The 19,456-nt window shown below is 35.5% G+C and overlaps 3 protein-coding genes across 3 annotated transcripts; 1 reads left to right on the top strand and 2 right to left on the bottom strand.

Moving 5' to 3' along the window:
* The first annotated feature begins 370 nt into the window (after positions 1-370).
* Positions 371-3,574, top strand: LOC104877802 (uncharacterized). Its single transcript, XM_010646854.2, has 6 exons — positions 371-1,196; positions 1,272-1,400; positions 1,674-2,055; positions 2,158-2,262; positions 2,404-2,801; positions 3,183-3,574. The coding sequence occupies exons 1-6, from the start codon at positions 371-373 to the stop codon at positions 3,572-3,574; spliced, it is 2,232 nt and encodes a 743-aa protein (XP_010645156.2).
* Positions 3,575-11,679: 8,105 nt separating this feature from the next.
* Positions 11,680-13,511, bottom strand: LOC100263786 (organic cation/carnitine transporter 3). The gene has a single exon (XM_002265209.5). The coding sequence runs from the start codon at positions 13,408-13,410 to the stop codon at positions 11,761-11,763; it is 1,650 nt and encodes a 549-aa protein (XP_002265245.3). The 5' UTR covers positions 13,411-13,511; the 3' UTR covers positions 11,680-11,760.
* Positions 13,512-17,805: 4,294 nt separating this feature from the next.
* Positions 17,806-19,456, bottom strand: LOC100251788 (organic cation/carnitine transporter 3). The gene has a single exon (XM_002265989.5). The coding sequence runs from the start codon at positions 19,454-19,456 to the stop codon at positions 17,894-17,896; it is 1,563 nt and encodes a 520-aa protein (XP_002266025.1). The 3' UTR covers positions 17,806-17,893.

Raw genomic sequence — 19,456 nt, 5'->3', positions numbered from 1 at the left:
GAATAGGTATTTGATAATTGGTAACTTCCGATTAGAAGATAATTGTTTGGGTCAGGTTACACTGTAAGCCTTCGAGTTTGAAGTGTGAAATGACCGTCACGCCCTTGGAGTGGGTCTTGGGGCGTGACAAAATGGTATCAGAGCATTAGGTTGTGATCTTGATGGGAACTTGTTTAGTTTACCTTTGGGAATAGATGAGTGACGCATTAGTTTAAGTTTCAACTTCATCGAGTCTGATTCCTTTTATTCCTTACAATTCTGATTTGCTTATTTGACTTCTTAGTGACTAATTTAGTTATACCTGTTGCTTTATAGGACACCATGCCACCAAGGAGACATGCATCTTCCCAAAACAGTCAAGCTAATGAGAATGTACCTCCTCGATCCACCTGAGGCTTTGCCCCCTATGAGTACTGAAGCGCTTTATAGATATTTAGGGACTTTGGCTGGCATGGTTGAGCGTCAGGCTAGAGCTACTGGAAGTAATGGTCAAGGACAATCCTCATCTACTAGGGGTAGCTCCTTTGACGACTTTAAGAAGTTAGGTCCCCCTTACTTTTCTGGTACTTTAGATCCAGTAGAGGCAGAGGCTTGGATTATGAAGATAGAGAAATTCTTTAATGTCATTGATTGTTCTGAGGAGCAAAAAGCCTCATATGCAGCATTTATGCTAGACAAAGAGGCAGACCATTGGTGGCACATGACTAAGAGGCTTTTGGAGGATCAGGGGCCTATTGTTTGGAGTCAGTTTAGGAAGGCTTTTTATAAGAAGTACTTTCCTGACAGTGTTCGACGACAAAAGGTGGGAGAGTTTGTCCGTTTGGAACATGGGGATTTGACCGTGGCCCAATATGAGGCTAAGTTTACCGAACTATCACGTTTTTCCCCACAGTTGATTGCTACAGAGGAGGAAAAAACATTAAAGTTTCAGGATGGACTGAAGCCTTATCTAAAGAATAAGATATCAATTCTGAAACTTAGTGTTTATTCAGAGGTGGTAGACAGAGCCCTTATTGCAGAGAAGGATAATGAAGAGTTTCACCAGTATAGGGAACAACAAAGGAAGAGGAATAGAAGTGATGGTGCTCATGGTAACCAAGCACAGAAAATGTCTGCTCCAAGTAGAAATCAGAATAAAGAAAAAGCAGCACAAAATTTAGATGGGATTTGCCCTACTTGTGGCAAGAAGCATGGGGGTAGGCCATGCTATAGAGAGACATGAGCTTGCTTTGGTTGTGGAAAACAAGGACATATGGTTCGGGATTGTCCAGAGAGTAGGAAGTTTGTATTTGGAAATCCTAAGGAGGAGAATAAAGATGATAGACAGAAGCCCAAGGCTCAAGGGCGGGTATTTGCTATGACTCATAGAGATGCTCAGGCTACGTTTGATGTAGTGACAGGTACTCTTCGAATTCACACCTTATTTGCTAGAGCCTTAATTGATCATGGATCAACACACTCTTTTGTTTCCGTATCTTTTGCTGGTTTGTTGGGTATACCGATTGATAATATGGACTTTGATTTATTTGTTGCTACTCCTTTGGGAGATTCTGTTGTGCTTAATAAAATAATTAGAGATTGTTGTGTGATGATTGGGTATAGAGAGATGACAATTGACTTAATACTTTTGGACTTTCAAGATTTTGATGTGATTTTGGGGATGGATTGGTTAGCTTCTTATCATGCTTTTGTTGATTGTTTTGGGAAAAGAGTGACTTTTAGCATTCCTGATCAGCCTAATTTTAGTTTTGAGGGGAAACATGTGGACAAACCATTGCGTGTGATCTCAGCCTTACGAGCTAGTTCTTTGCTCAGGAAAGGCTGTCAAGGCTTTTTAGCTTATGTTGTGAATGAGGAAAATGATTTAAAGTTGGAAGACATACCCATTGTAAGGGACTATCCTGATGTCTTTCTAGAGGATCTACCTAGCTTGCCACCAGAGAAGGAGGTGGAGTTCACCATTGATTTGGCACTAGAGACAGCTCCTATATCTAAGGCCCCTTATAGGATGACACCTATGGAGCTTAAGGAGTTGAAGATTCAACTCCAAGAGTTGTTAGATAAGGGCTTCATTAAGCTTAGTGTTTCACCTTGGGGAGCCCCTGTTTTATTTGTAAAGAAAAATGATGGATCTATGAGACTCTGCATTGATTATAGAGAGTTGAATAAGGTGACGGTGAGGAACAGGTATCCTCTTCCTCGGATTGATGGTTTGTTTGATCAGCTTCAGGGTGCTTGTGTGTTCTCTAAGATTGATCTTTGGTCTGGTTATCATTAGTTAAGGATTAGAGGTGAAGATGTACCTAAGACTGCTTTTCGAACTAGATATGGGCATTATGAGTTTTTGGTTATGCCTTTTGGTTTGACTAATGCACCTGTTGCTTTTATGGACTTAATGAATAGGGTATTCAAGTCCTATCTAGATCAGTTTGGGGTAGTTTTTATAAATGATATTTTGGTGTACTCAAAGAGTAAGGAGGAGCATGAACGTTATTTGAGTATTGTATTACAGACTCTCAGAGATAAGCAATTGTATGCTAAACTCAAGAAGTGTGAGTTCTGGTTAGATAGAGTTTCTTTCCTTGGGCATGTGGTGACCAAGGATGGCATCTCAGTTGATCCTGGAAAGGTAGATGCTGTGTCAAATTGGAGGAGACCTACTACTGTGACCGAGATTCGAAGTTTTTTGGGACTGACTGGTTATTATAGGCAGTTTATTGAGGGGTTCTCTAAGATTGCCCTACCTCTAACCAGTTTGACTCAGAAAGGGGTTAAGTTTGAGTGGTCTGATGATTGTGAATGTAGTTTCCAAGAGTTAAAGAATAGATTGGTGACAACTCCTATTTTTACTATCCCTTTAGGTTCAGGAGGGTTTGTGGTGTATAGTGATGCCTCTCATAAGGGTTTGGGTTGTGTTCTATTGCAACATGGGAAAGTTGTAGCTTATGCTTCTAGGAAATTGAAGTCTTATGAACGAAATTATCCTACTCATGATTTGGAGTTAGTTGCAGTGGTTTTTGCATTTAAGATCTGGAGACATTTTCTTTTTGGTGAAACTTATGAGATATTCAAAGATCATAAGAGCTTGAAGTATTTATTTTCCCAAAAGGAGTTGAACATGAGACAGAGGAGGTGGATTGAACTACTTAAAGACTATGACTGCATTATTCAATGTCACCTAGGGAAAGCGAATGTTGTGGCTGACGCCTTAAACAAGAAATCCGTTGGTTCCTTAGCAACTATTAGACGTTGTCAGAGGCTATTATTGGGAGATTTGAGGAGTTTACAAGTTCATATCAGAGTTTTAGACTCAAGAGCTCTTGTGGCAAACTTTAGAGTGCAGCCAGACTTAGTTGGGAGAATTAAGGCCCTACAAAAGAATGATTTGAATTTAGTGCAACTTATGGAAGAGGTTAAAAAGGGCAGTAAGCCTGACTTTGTTTTATCAGATGATGGGATTTTGAGGTTTAGGACTAGACTTTGTGTCCCAAATGATGGAGACTTAAGGAGAGAGCTTTTGGAAGAAGCTCATTGTTCTAGGCTTGCGATCCACCCAAGAGGGACAAGGATTTGAGACATAATTATTTTGGTAAGGTATGAAGCGAGATATTGCGCAATTTGTGGCTCAGTGTTTGGTGTGTCAACAAGTGAAAGCTGAGCATCAACGACCAGCAGGGTTTTTGCAACCACTTTCTATTCCCGAGTGGAAATGGGAACATATTACTATGGATTTTGTGACTGGGTTACCAAGGACCTTAGGGGGCAATAATGCAATTTGGGTGATTGTTGATCGATTGACAAAGTCTGCTCATTTTCTACCTATGAAAGTTAATTTTTCTATGGATCGTTTAGCTTCTCTTTATATTAAGGAGATTGTGAGAATGCATGGTGTACCTGTTTCTATAGTATCTGCCAAAGATCCTCATTTCACTTCCAGATTTTGGCATAGTTTACAGAAAGCATTAGGTACTAAGTTGAGTTTTAGTACTGCTTTTCATCCGTAGACTGATGGTCAATCAAAGAGGGTAATTCAGGTCTTGGAAGATTTGTTGAGAGATTGTGTTTTGGACCTAAAAGGTAATTGGGATGATTGTTTGCCCCTAGCAGAGTTTGCCTATAATAATAGCTTTCAAGCTAGCATTGGGATGACACCTTTTGAGGCGTTGTATGGTAGGAGATGTCGATCTCCTGTTTGTTGGGATGATGTTGGAGAGAAGAAACTTTTGGGGCCTGAACTTGTGCAGTTGACTGTTGAAAAGGTCTCTTTAATTAAGGAAATATTGAAAGCAACACAAAGTAGACAGAAGAGTTATGCTGATAATCGCAGACGAGATTTGGAGTTTGAGATGGGTGATCATGTTTTCTTGAAAGTTTCACCTATGAAGTCTATAATGAGATTTGGAAGAAAAGGGAAACTCAATCCTCGTTTTATGGGACCATTTGAGGTATTAGAAAGAGTAGGCACTTTGGCTTATAAAGTGGCCTTGCCCCCAAGTCTATCTAAGATTCATAATGTATTCAATGTTTCGACCTTGAGGAAATATATTTATGATCCCTCTCATGTTGTGGAGTTGGAGCCTATTCAAATTTCTGAGGACTTGACCTATGAAAAGGTACCCGTTCAAATTGTGGATGTGATGGATAAGGTACTACGACATGCTGTTGTCAAGTTGGTAAAGGTCCAATGGAGCAATCATAGTATCCGAGAGGCCACTTGGGAGTTAGAAGAAGAGATGAGAGAAAAACATCCTCAATTATTTCAAGACTCAGGTATGTCAAGTTTAGAGGACTAAACTTTTGTTAAAGAAGGGAGGATGTAACGCCCAAGTTTTTTTTTAAAAGGGTAATTTAGGAAATTCATAATAATGATATTAAATTAATTAATTAATTAATTTAATAAAATGGAAGAGGGGTGAAAAAGTAATTTTACGAATAATACCCTACGTATAAATAGAAAATTCTCTTCTTCCTATTCTTTTCTGAATCGCGTTCTTGTTCGCAGAGAGTTTTTAGAGAACATGAAGCTAAGGTCAGATTTCAAGATTTGAAGAACAAACCTCTATAGGTAAGATTCTAACCCCTAGATTATTTTTTTAGATTCATTAGTTAATTTCAAGCACATTAGATATATTTTTTTTTTGGAAAAACCCCAAATCTAGATTAGGGTTAGTTTATTTTTTTTTAATTCGTTTTAATATCAAAATAGTGAAAATTTAAGATTTTGATTTATTGTTAGAAATTGGAAATTCTTAAGTTTTTAGGGAAAAAAAAAACTTGGAAGACGCGTGTGCACACTGTGGAATGGGAGAATAGCTTAAGGATTAAAAAAAAAAAAATGGAGAATGCGTGTGCACACTAATGGAATTGGAGAATGAAAATATATATATATATATATATATATATATATATATGTCTATTATTTTGTTGACAATAATGGAGTATTGTTGGAAATAAAATTTATGTTTAAAAAAAAAATGAGAGAATAGAAGTTTTAAATAAAAAAGAAGTAAAGTTTTTTTTATATTATAATTATCAGCGTAAGTTAAAAAATAACATAGAAATTAATTATTGAAATAAATTATAGTTTAATTAAGTTGTGTCCCAAGAAATAAATTTTAAAATAAATAAATAAATAAATTCAGTTTTATATGAATTAGTGTAGACCCTCTTTTATAAAAAAAAAATGGTGGAATTCTTTTTTTGATTTTTCTAAGTAAGAGGGGGGACCCCTTTCTGGAAGGGGACCGGTAGCATGGACACGGAAGCATGGATGGCCATGTTGGTGGTTGAGGGGGCCATGCTTGTTGTGGGGCGAATAGGAGAGTGGGTAGTGGCTTGCGGAGGAAGGGGAAAACAAGGAAGAAAAGAGGAGGGGGGCCCGGGGAACTGGGGTCAAGGAGGTATTTTGGGAGCAGAGGGAAGGAGGTTGGCAACTCGTAGGGGAGTAAGAAGCAGGGGAGAGTATTGAGTTTTTAGAGATTTTTCTTGGAGAGATCCCAGAGCTGGAGAGCAAGCTAGGAGGAGGAACGAAAACAAAAAAAGGAAAAAAAAATAGCAGAGAAAGGAAGCAGAACAGAGGAACGAAAAAAGAAAAAAGGCAAAGAAGAGAAAAAGGGGAAAAACTCGGAGTTGGTGATCTGGGGGGGCTTGGAGTGCCTTCGTTTAAGCAGTAAAGCAGCAGAAGACACCATTAGGAGCCATTTTTGGGGTTGACAGCAAACGGGTTAGTGAATGTAATGCTTTCGAAATCAATTCTCATGTTTTATTTCCTCTTGCCATATGCATTCTCATGTTCTTATTTGTTCAAGAACTGAATACTTCATATACTGGTGCATGAGATGGAGTATTGGTTTTAATGTTTAAATATTGAGAAGCAAGTTAATGTGATTGTAAGATGGGATTTTATTGAAGCTCACTCATAGGAGCTATTCCTTTGCTGTTAGTTTTTTGTTGTAACAAATTGTATTTGACTTGCCCACGTTTTGTGGGATATTTACTGTAACTGATTGGGATGTTTATGATCTATATAAACCCCATTCAATGTGTTTAATAATAAGAAGATAAATTCAGCAATTATTCTTTAGATCTTTTAGATTTCCACTACCCATTTATGCTTCCAATGTTCCCATTTCTTTTCTATCCCACCCGGACAAACCGAATAACGAAAACAGGGGATGTGCCGAGGGAGGGGCAGCCCATAGATGCTCTGTTTTGGAGGTTATGAGAGAGACGCGGGCTTGAGGGACCAGCTTTCCTTCCGATATGCTGATTGCTGCCAAGGGTGTTGGAATTCGGAGAGTACTTCTCCTGAGATATTTAGATTTGCAGGGGGATAGCCTTTGATTCTCGTTGCGCCACATTTGCGGAAGTTCAATGGAGAGGCAAAGACTTCTAGGAAGAATTTGAGTTGTACACTGTAGATCTTCACGGTTGGGTTGGTTGTCAACATTGCTTTAGTTGGCATGTTAGCACCTTATGCCCAAATCGGGCAGCCATCCGTATCTAAGGGGTCCCTTGGACACCTACAACATGCCTTTGAGACCCATTCTCTCTCTTTAGCATGGCATGCAAGGCCACTCTCCAGTGCACTTGCAGCAATGCCATATTTTGTTTTAAAAAAATAAAAACTCTTTGACATTAAAAAGTTCTATTTCCCTACTTGTCTTATTCATTTTCTGTTTTTTATTTTTATTTTATATATATTATCAAGTAACCCTCTAAAATCCCTTACAATTCAAAAGTTATAAATTTATTTATCTATTAATTTATTTATTCATTATTTTACTTTTTTAAAAAAAATATATATATATACAATACCATTCTCGAAGTAATCTTTTAAAATTTGATCCTAAATTTAGTTTACAAAAATTCTAATTTTCCAATTCCAATTTTCCGAAACAATTTTTTTTTTAAATTTAATTATCAAAATTACTTTCTAAAATCATAATTTTAAGATTTAATTTTCCAAGGTTCAAACTTTAAAATTTAATTTTCAACCTCAAAAATTCCAATATTCACGTTCATTTATTTAATTATTATTTCCGTTAAAATTTTTTTTGAAATCCCGACTTCAGAAATTGAATTTCCCGTTACAAAAAATTCTAATATTCATATTCTTTTCTTTAATTATTTATTTTAATTATTATTATTCTATTTATTCATTCATTTATTTATTTCCCTTAAAAATTCCAATCATTAAAGTTTAATTCTTCAAAAATCTGACTTTAAAATTTAATTTTCAATCTAAAAAATTCTACTATTCACTTTCGACCGTTTAAATATTATTTTGGTCATTATTATTATTATTCCATATTTATTTATTAATTTCTTTTAAAAATTCCAATCATTAAAGTTCAATTCTTCAAAAATCTGACTTCTAAATTTAATTTTCAATCTCAAAAATTCTACTATTCACTTTCGGCCGTTTAAATATTATTTTGGTCATTATTATTATTATTCCATATTTATTTATTAATTTTTTTTAAAAATTTCAATCATTAAAGTTCAATTCTTTAAAAATCTGACTTCTAAATTCAATTTTCACTCTTAAAAATTCTACTATTCACTTTCGTTCGTTTAAATATTATTTTGGTCATTATTATTATAATTCCATTTATTTATTTATTCATTTCTTTTAAAAATTCCAATCATCAAAGTTCAACTCTTCAAAAATCTGACTTCCAAATCTAATTTCCAATATAAAAAATCCCACTATTCGCATTTATTTGTTTAATGATTATTTTCGTTATTATTATCGTTCCATTCATTTATTTATTCACTTGTTCTTTTATTTAAAATTTCATCTCTAAATAATCCTTCAAATTTACAATCTCTAAGTCCAATTTCCAATTTCCAAAATTCCATCTCTCGCAATTATTTACCTAATCTTTATTATTTCGCCATCGTTATTATTTCATTCATTTACTTATTCACTCATCCATTTATCCACTCATTTAAAATCCCGAGCTCTCAAATCATTTTCAAAATCCCAATCTCGTTCAAATTTAATTTCTAAAATTTTCATTCTCACATTTAATTTCTAAAAGTCTGATTTTCAAATAAACTCTAAAACTCCAATTTTTGAATAATCTTCGAGACTCCAATCTTTCAAATAAAATTTCGAAAATCCGATTTTCTCTCAAATAGTTTTAATTCTACTCTGGCTTTCAAACGATCTTCTGCTCCTTTTGATTTCAACAAGCATGAATAAATTTTTTATAATTCCAGAATAATGGAATCTATGACATTAAGTCATGCTAAATAAACGGGCTTCGATGGGGGCCCAACATGGGTGACTTCATGATTGATTGATTGATTGTTTGATCAGATTATCATACATGATTGATTTATCCTACTCTCTGACATGCATGAGATTATTTCTTAATTGTGTACTAACCCACTCTCTTGATAGCTCATTAATCGTTTGATGCCAAGGTATGCCCCACTCCCACTTCAATCGTTCTTTATTGAGAGTTTTGATTCTTATACGCGCATGATCAATTTGAGTATCTATTGATTTTCCTACTGATTGCCATGTCAACTTCATTTTATTAGTAGAAACCCGATTTTAGGGACTTAGAGGGGTGCTATGGTTTTTTTACCATACCTTCCCGATAAATAACTTGACCCCCGAGCCCGATCCGGTTTTTCGTAGATCACCTTTTCTAAAACGAGGAGTCACGCTTAGGGTTTTTCTTTCTTATTTTGTTTACCCTTTTAAAAAAATAAAACAAAAATAAGTGGCGACTCCAAGTCATTTTTCAAACAATAAAATCATTTTCGAAAATAGAATCAATACGGGGTCCACAATTAGAAATTTATTAATTTTTAAAATATGAATAGATTAAATTCCCTTTCATAAATAAAAAATAATAATAATTTGAATACCTAAAATTTTAGGATTGTCAAACCTATAATTTTAGATAAATAGTAATAATTATTCATCTTATATTTTGTTAGGTGAATAGTAGATTTTCAAGATTTTTCTCTCTAAAGTTTTTGAGGATTTCTTTTGAGGTAAGGGAAATTAATACAGTTGTTAAATTCTTTTTTGAAACAATTTATATATATATATATATATACATTATTTGAAAACGTTTGAGTTATATTCCGTTTTATGCATAGATCAAACATGTTTTACATGAAAAGTATGTTAGAATTTTATATTATGTTTTTGACAAATAAATATGGAGATATTATATGTTGTAAATTTGAATAAATGAAATAAATATTTGACTCTGGTTTGTTTGGCCCTTATCAACGGGATATAATAGTTGACTTTTGACCATTGTCAATGGGATATAATAGTTGACCTTTACATTTCTTGGTGGGGAATGTAATTGATTTGAACCCCAACCTCTAGGGGTTTCGGTTAGAGGTTACTAGTACTAGTAGTATTTGGTTCTGTCCACCTTAAAGGAACAATTTGAGGCTAGCCACTCATTTGAAAAGTCCCACCTAACTGGGCACCCTTTGATGTTTGATGACCAGAGTAAATAAATTATTGGAATGTTTTGACTGAATTTGATATGAAATTGTTTGAATCAGAAATAAATGCATGCAGTTAGAAATTTTGAATGTATTGGCAAAAAAAATAAAATTTACTCACAACTTTATGAAAATGATTGATTACAATATCTCCTATTTTGCAAGTGAGTTTGAAATGTTTGATCCATGGACTGCATTAATATTCCTTATTGGACTGTGAGCTCATTCCCATTTGTTGACTACTTTTCAAGTACCCTTAGTTCGGATGAGGAGTGATGGCTAGGCTGAGGAATGATCATCATTAGGATTTGACTTAGGATTTTATGTTGAATTTTGTTTAACCGTTAATTGTGTTTATTTGGATCTTTTGGTATTTGGAAGTTATTTGGATATTGATCCTTCAAATTTTATGTTAGATCAAAGTTGGGTTTTGGAGATTTTGAAATTTGTTCTAGTACTTGAATTGTTTAAGTTTGCAAATATTTGGACAATGGATTTTGGATAGTGGATGTTTTAGTTTTGAAATTGAATTTTGAGGATTTTAGATTTTGTTCTGCTACTCTGAATATGTATTTGGTAATTGATAATTTTCGATTACAAGATAATTGTTTGGGTCAGGTTACACTGTAAGTCTTCGAGTTTGAAATGTGAAATGACCGTCACGCCCTTGAAAAGAGTCTTGGGGCGTGACATTGAATGTAGGAGACAACCATGCAACCACGACATATGAGGTGGAGGGATCAATATCAAAGTCTAATTTTGGACCATTATCAATTAATGATAATGATAAGCATCCATGTGCCACATCTACTTTGGACATATCCATTGTTCCCATGACCTGCTAAGGACAATAATATTATTAAAGCATACAAATATAATGATGTGACAGCAAAGTAATAGAAAATCATAAGTGATCTGTGGTCTATACGGCGGTCCAGTTCTGTTGCCCATTAAAAAAATGTTGAACCAACGGCGCTTTTTGGGGATCCTAGTGTCAGCAGAAGATAGAGAACCAATGGCTTGAAACCGGGGCGGACGTAGGAATCAGAATCAGGGGCGATAGATTAGTTTGGATGCCAACGCGAGAGGAGAGAGAATAGTTTTAAAGGGGATTGGTTCCTTTTACAATAAATAATTTATCCATTTTAGGAAATAGATATTATTCACTTCCGAAACTAAAATAAAGAAATTAAGTTTACAAAATATTCTAAATAAAACAAATCTCATCCTACCATATGCACCACTTTGGCGCTACAGCTTCTACTGTACTCAATCAGGGTATCATGATTGAGAGTCCTGTGAAGAGCTTGGATCTGACACTTACCCATTTAAGGACAGCATCTTTAAAGATGGGATGGGCTATATTGGGGTTGAAAAGAAGATCCCTTCAGAGAAAAAGGAAAAATAAGTGGGCAGTGGGTCCGCACCACTTGTCTAATTTTGTCTCAGTAAAGAGGGAGCTAGACACAGCCTCGTGGTTGATTCATTTATTCTCTTTCCACTTCATGTGTTCCACGCTTTTCGAAGATGGTCTCTCTCTTTTCAAAGATGGCTTGAAATTTGAGAAAGATTGATGACGCTACGAAGCTTAATTACTCTAAAATATACCATCCAGACTAGATTTGCATGCATTGTAATTTTAAGCAACCATTGCTTGTCTAGTCTTTAACGGCATAAAAAAGAGACACATACTGAAACGCACAACAATACAAAATGAGCATTTATAATTACGTTCAATACAAATCAAACCGTTTCAATCCCACACGTCATTGCTTAAGCCAAGGATGAGCCTGTGCCTGTGCCTGTGCCTGATCCTGAGCCTGCTCTCTGCTTGTTCTCTTCTTCCTCCATTGTGTCACAAAGCGTCCCACCCTTTGTCTCTGGCAAGCATCCCACAAACAGCCCACAGCTTATTATCACTACTCCGAAAACTCCATACGACAAGTACCCGTTTCCCCTTCCGATTTCCACTATAACGGGGCAGAACACTCCCCCAAACACCAGCGCCTGCCTCACCATCGCCATGGCCGAGTTCCTAACGCATGTGGGAAACAGCTCTATGGTGTATATTAGTAAGATGTCGAATGCGGTGCATGTGCTGAAGAATGAGACCAGTTCTAGTCCAATCTTCAGTGATGCCCATTCTTCACCCATCACCACACACATGATACTGCAAACCCCACTTGTCATGGTGAAAACCAGCACTGAACTTTTCCTATTCAGTCTCTCGATAAAGAAGAAAGCGATTAATGATGCGGGCAGCTCTGATAAGGCATTGAAAGTAACGTTCCAGTAGAGATTGAAAGGCAGGTTTCCCAGCGCCAACGGCATGCCATAGTACACCATTCCCACCCCAAATCCTACTGTCATGACTGCAGATAATCGCCGCAAAGCCCATCTTTTCTCCAGCAGGATGCTTATCACAGAGTAAAGATGTAGATTTGTAGTTTCCTCTTCTTCAAAGGGCAATCCTGAGAAGCTTAAGGTGAAGCTACTATTGTTTACAGCCCCTATACTTTTCAGTGTTGCCACCGCTTCTTCTTTGCGGCCACGCACCAAAAGCCATCTAGGAGACTCACGAACGAAGAAATGGACTAAAACACAATACAACGATGCCGGAACAGAAGTCCACAGATAAAGATATCTCCATGAGGAACTTCTGCTTAAGTAAGCTATGGCTGGTAGGGACAAGAACCCTAGTGTGAAAAGGAAGAAACCACATACCCCCACCTGGCTACGCCACCGTTTTCCAACGAGCTCTGTCGACAACACAATAGCACATGTTCCAATGGTGGCACGCCCAAACCCAGAAAGGAATCTAAACCCAGAGTAGATCCAAACATTTGGGGAGAAAATAGTCAAAATCCCAGTAGCTGACATCAGGAGACATGAAAAGAATAACATGTTTTTGCGGCCGAAGGATGAGTCGGCGAGTGTGGCAAGAACAAGTCCACCAACCATGCAGCCCGTGAAGAAGGAAGACGCAGGGAGGCTCTTGATGATGGAACCGGCACACACAAGGGTCCATTCCGATACAATTGAGGTGTCCGCTGCCCGGTCCCACGCCCATGAGCCCTTGGGAAGCTGACAGATGTTAGAAACGGAAGTGCATAGCTCTGTGCCGAGTTCAGTGCAGTGCCAAGGAGGCTCAGCATCAGTAAATACGCTGATGAAGGTTTGTTGAGCATCAAAGACCCAGGCAAAAGACACAAGGAAGGCTTGAAGAAGCTGAGCCCACCCAAAATCTCCTATGTATCGCTCGAAAGTTTCGTCGAGGGATGGGAGGTGTTTGGGGATGAGTAGAGGTTCTGGGTCGGCCGGGTGGGATTGAGAGAGGAGAGGGGTTGAATCTGCCATGTATGTGAGCTTGTGCTTGTGTTTGTGAGTAGGGTGGTGAAGATGCTCTCTTATAGCCGGTCTCATGGGTTCGACCGTTTAGGTTTATTTTCTTTCCCACTGACCGGCTCACTTATTACGTATGGACAACTTATACAAGGGTTGAATTGGATTGAATAATTTTTTCTTTTAATAAATTCTTAATGATTAATTTTTATGAAATCATTTTACGTTTTCATCATGTGATAAATTATTATATATAAGAATAGTACAAACCATCACTTGTCATCCAGGGAAGAGGATGGCCAAAAAAAAAAGGATAAAAGAGATGAAGATGATAATAGCAGTCTCTTTTGAAAAAAAATGTAGTAGCCTTTTTTATTATTTAAATGAAAAGGGAAAATTCAAAGAATGGGAATCCAACAAAGCAATAATGCTTATTCATTACTTTAAAAAAAAAATCAAATATTTATTAAAATCAAAATTTTAATAATATATGTTTATTATTAATTCTCTCTATATGGCATGGATATGGCCCAATTGATATGCCATTCTTGGTATAAATTTTGTCCACAACCGAATTCCGAATTCATTTTGATAAAACTCGATATATGGGCTATGAATAGACCAACCAACGTGTACAACACAAAATTAATTTAAGTTCAATATTTGGGATGATTTTTTTTTTATAGATGGGGAAATTGAGTAAGAGAGTTTGCTTGAAGGTTGTTAAAGGTTTATATATAATTGATTCAATTCTAAAGCATTCTCGCTCGATGTAAAGTTTAACCTTTAAGAAAAGAAAAGAATCAAGGAAAAGTAACATATATATAGATATATACATATAAATCGGGAAATTGAGTAAGAGGGTTTTGCTTGAAGGTTGTTAAGGTTTATATATAATTGATTCAATTCTAAATTATTCACGTTTATTTATTGGTGATATAAAGTTTAATCTTTACTAAAAATAAAGGATGAAGGAAAAGTGATCGCTATGAAAATCCAGTAGGAGGGTTTACTTGGAAATTATTAAGGTTTATATATTATTGATTCAATTCTAAAGTATTCTTGTTTATTGGTGATAAGAAGTTTAACCTTTACTAAAAGAAAAGGAGGAAGGAAAAGTAATATATATATATATATATATATATATATATATATATATATATATATATATATATAATATGATGAAAATAAAGGTTGAACAATTATTGATGTGTTCTTGATCCAACATCTTAAGAATAATTTTTTTTTTTTAAATAACTAAAAAGAACAAATGTTTTTATTTTTTTTTGCATTTTTACTAAAGAGCATTTTTGAAATTAAAATTGATGTTTTAAAAATAAATAGGTGATAAAATATGGATGGAAATATAAGATTTATTTGACGATTATTTTCAAAAACAATTTTTTAAAACTTGAAAAACACATATGATAAATTTTAGATTGAGAAGTGTTTTGATAATTTGATGTGAAAACATAGTGATTTTTTTTTGACAAAAATGTGGGATGTTTTCATGGTTTCTTTTTTTTTTTTTAAGAAAAGATGTTCTAAAAAACAATTGAAATATTAATTAAAGCTCCCTTGACACGGGAAGAGCGCAGAGACTCCATGGAAGCCCTTGCCTACTTGATCTTGATTCTTGAAAGACACAATGCAGGGTTTGTTGTACTTGGTATTAACATTTATCATATTTTATTTTTGAATCTAGGAAGGGACCAATAGATATCAAAGTCAAATATTGGACCGTTATCAATTAATGACAAGCATCGCATGTGCCACATCAACTTTGGATACACCCATGTGCCAAATGGCCTACCTTGCACCCTCATCTTCTAAACTCCTAAATTAGTTCATAAAAAGAAATATTCTATTATGAGATTTTCTTATAAAAATAAGCATTTTTGATAGTTTTGAAATCTCTACCTCAACCAGGCTACCTTCTCATTGATCAAATAGTGTTGTGCGTCATTGACCATCATGCAACTACAACTCTACCCATACTTCATTCTTGCCTCCAAGATGTCTTAGGGGTTTTCAAGACCATAATTGTTTGAAAATATTTGTAAGTACAAACAATTAGATGAAAAATGTAAGAAAATCAAGGATATATGAAGTAACATACAATTAAGTAATTAGCGAGTGTGTTTAGTGCTAAAATGGATTGCTCTTATTAGAGTGCAATATATGCCAATATAAACATATTCTCCCTTTAAATTTACTGTAACTATCTAGTCGAGAAGTTTATTCTAACCCCTCAAATTAAAATTACAAAAAAAAAGGTAATAAATCAAAATTAGAGGTACCGTAACCTAATCAAATTCCTAAAATGTTTTATTTGAAGAAAACATTGAAAAATTTTACATTTAATGAGGTTTAGAGTCCATTTGGTTGTGATTTTAGGAAATGTTTCTAACTTTAAAAAATATTATTGAAAAAAGATTTGGTGTTTGACAAAATTTAGAAAACATTTTTAAAAATTTGAAAAATCATTTATAGTATTAAAAAATCACTTATAATGTTTTTAAAAAAAACACTTGATAGATGATTGTCCTACAAAACGTTTAAAAAAATATTTTCACTAAAAAGAGTGAAAATACTATTAAACGCACTCTTATATATTTAATTAAAAAGATTATTACATGATATTTTTTTATTAGTGTAATTTATTACCTTTATTATTACTTAGATTAGTCACAATTTGTCTCTTTCCAAATAAACTAATAAAATTATTTAAAATTATCTTTACAGTCAAGGAGGAGATGACAGAAGATCTCTTTGACGGTTGCATATTCTTTTAACACTTGTTTCGAAAAAGTATTAATCAAAATAATTAAACTACAATTAAATTAGGTAGCATGTTAAATTTTAATTTTTTTAATCTTTTTGCTAATAATAAAAATAAAAATGGGCTATGCATAATTGCATATGGTAATATTTGCCAATTAATAAATTGAACGTGGTGTAATCACGTGATGCTTCACAATGACATGCATGGAAAAAAATTTCCCACTTGTGGATAAAAGTTGGTGCACACCAAGGGAGATTGGTCAAATGTATGAGTTGGCTATTGCAAAGTATTGATTCCTTTTCAATTTTTATAATTATATTTTGAGATCTCTGGACAATAAATTGAGCTGAAGCTAACCTTGCTCTGACCTAGGGTTTTATATTTTTATAGTGATATAGAAATTTAAAATTATTTTGAATCGTTTCCTATTTATATAGAAGTGTGAGAAATTTGAAAAAGTATATAAAAAACCATTTATTATGTTTAAAATTTTTTTTTTAATTTTTTTTCTCATTTATTTTCTTTTAATTTAAATTTTTAAAATTTTAATATAAACCATTAATTTTGTTTTTTTATTTTTTTATTTTATGAAATTTCAATTAATAATCAAAATTAATCTTAGATGCCAACAGGGCTAACTGGTCATTCTTTTTTTGTTTAATTAATATTCTGATTTTCAAAAACTTATTTTTAATATACAAACTGTTTTAATAATTTTTGTTTCAAACATTAGAAAACATTAGAAAAGACATGCAATGCAGAAACATTCCATGGGAAAAACAGTTTCAAGGAGTTCAAAACTTTTAGCACCCTTCAAAATTAGAGCATTATAATTTAATTTCCTTTTTCTAATATTCTGACCATACTTCAGGTCTGTAAATGCAAAGGGAAAAGGGTACAAATAATAAAAGAAGGTATCTCAAATGCTAGTACTAAGTACAATATGTTTGGAGTATTCAATAATGGAATCATTGACTATAAGAAACCAATGGTCTGGAATGCGTGTATGATTTGTCACAACCTAGTCATCCAAGAGACTAATAATACATAGATGGATGCATGCTTCTATCTTAAAATAAAACTCTATTGGGAAAGGTTCTAATGTTAGAATGAGTGGGACAAAATTGTGAATCTTAAACTACAAGGTATAATATTGTATCGATAGGGACTTTTAGAATTTGGAGGTTTAATGAAATTTTATTTTGTTGTGTCCTAATGGTTTATTAAGTTTCTTGGACTTGGATTTGGATCAAGTATAAACAAGATAAGATAAGGTTTAAGACTAGCAATGTAAGATTTAAATATTAATACATAGATGAGGGCATGCTTCTATCCAAAAATAAAACCCTATCTAGAAAGGTCCTAATGTTATATTGAACGAAACAAAACTGTCGATCTTAAATTACGTAGCCTAATGTGCCAATGGGTACTTTCATAATTTGGAATTAAGTTTAATGAAATTTTCGTTTGCTGTATGTGTTCCTTGTGGTTTATTAAATTTATTGGATTTGGATTAAGTATAAGCAAGATAAGATAAGGTCTGGGCTGATACAGACATGAAATATTGTTCAATTCAAAGAGGAATGTAAGACTTAAACATTAATTCATAGATGGGTGTTTCTCTCCGAAAATAAAACCCTATCTGTTGTGGTGTTTCCTCAAGATGTGAGGTGAAGATTTCTGGAAAAAGGAAAGGAGAGAAAAGGTGTTCAGTCTCTCGATTCAGAGACAACAGTACCCCATTGTTATCAACCTCATAATTCATACAGTTACTCAAGCTTAAGCTGAGATTAATGAAGCAACTGCTGCTCTCTCCTTGTTTTCTTCTTCCTCCATTGTGTCACAAAGTGTCCCACCCTTTGTCTCTGGCAAGCATCCCACAAACAGCCCACAGCTTATTATCACTACTCCGAAAACTCCATACGACAAGTACCCGTTTCCCATGCCGATTTCCACTATAACGGGGCAGAACACGCCCCCAAACACCAGCGCCTGCCTCACCATCGCCATGGCCGAGTTCCTAACGCATGTGGGAAACAGCTCTATGGTGTATATTAGTAAGATGTCGAATGCGGTGCATGTGCTGAAGAATGAGACCAGTTCTAGTCCAATCTTCAGTGATGCCCATTCTTCACCCATCACCACACACATGATACTGCAAACCCCACTTGTCATGGTGAAAACCAGCACTGAACTTTTCCTATTCAGTCTCTCGATAAAGAAGAAAGCGATTAATGATGCGGGCAGCTCTGATAAGGCATTGAAAGTGACGTTCCAGTAGAGATTGAAAGGCAGGTTTCCCAGCGCCAACGGCATGCCATAGTACACCATTCCCACCCCAAATCCTACTGTCATGACTGCAGATAATCGCCGCAAAGCCCATCTTTTCTCCAGCAGGATGCTTATCACAGAGCAAAGATGTAGATTTGTAGTTTCCTCATCTTCAAAGGGCAAGCCTGAGAAGCTTAAGGTGAAGCTACTATTGTTTACAGCCCCTATACTTTTCAGTGTTGCCACAGCTTCTTCTTTTCGTCCACGCACCAAAAGCCATCTAGGAGACTCACGAACGAAGAAATGGACTAAAACACAATACGACAATGCCGGCACAGAAGTCCACAGATAAAGATATCTCCATGAGGAACCTCTGCTTAAGTAAGCTATGGCTGGTAGGGACAAGAACCCTAGTGTGAAAAGGAAGAAACCGCATACCCCCACCTGGCTGCGCCACCGTTTTCCAACGAGCTCTGTCGACAACACAATAGCACATGTTCCAATGGTGGCACGCCCAAACCCAGAAAGGAATCTAAACCCAGAGTAGATCCAAACATTTGGGGAGAAAATAGTCAAAATCCCTGTAGCTGACATCAGGAGACATGAAAAGAATAACATGTTTTTGCGGCCGAGGGATGAGTCGGCGAGTGTGGCAAGAACAAGTCCACCAACCATGCAGCCCATGAAGAAGGAAGACGCAGGGAGGCTCTTGATGATGGAACCGGCACACACAAGGGTCCATTCCGATACAATCGAGGTGTCCGCTGCTCGGTCCCACGCCCATGAGCCCTTGGGAAGCTGACAGATGTTAGAAACGGAAGTGCATAGCTCTGTGCCGAGTTCAGTGCAGTGCCAAGGAGGCTCAGCATCAGTAAATAAGCTGATGAAGGTTTGTTGCGCATCAAAGACCCAGGCAAAAGACACAAGGAAGGCTTGAAGAAGCTGAGCCCACCCAAAATCTCCTATGTATCGCTCGAAAGTTTCGTCGAGGGATGGGAGGTGTTTGGGAATGAGCATAGGTTCTGGGTCGGCCAAGTGGGATTGGGAGAGGAGAGGGGTTGGATCTGCCAT

This window comes from Vitis vinifera, chromosome 19 (genome assembly GCF_030704535.1).
Source record: "Vitis vinifera cultivar Pinot Noir 40024 chromosome 19, ASM3070453v1".
NCBI lineage: Eukaryota > Viridiplantae > Streptophyta > Magnoliopsida > Vitales > Vitaceae > Vitis > Vitis vinifera.
The sequence above is the reverse complement of the archived record's forward strand: the minus strand, read 5'-3'. Positions and strand labels throughout refer to the sequence as shown.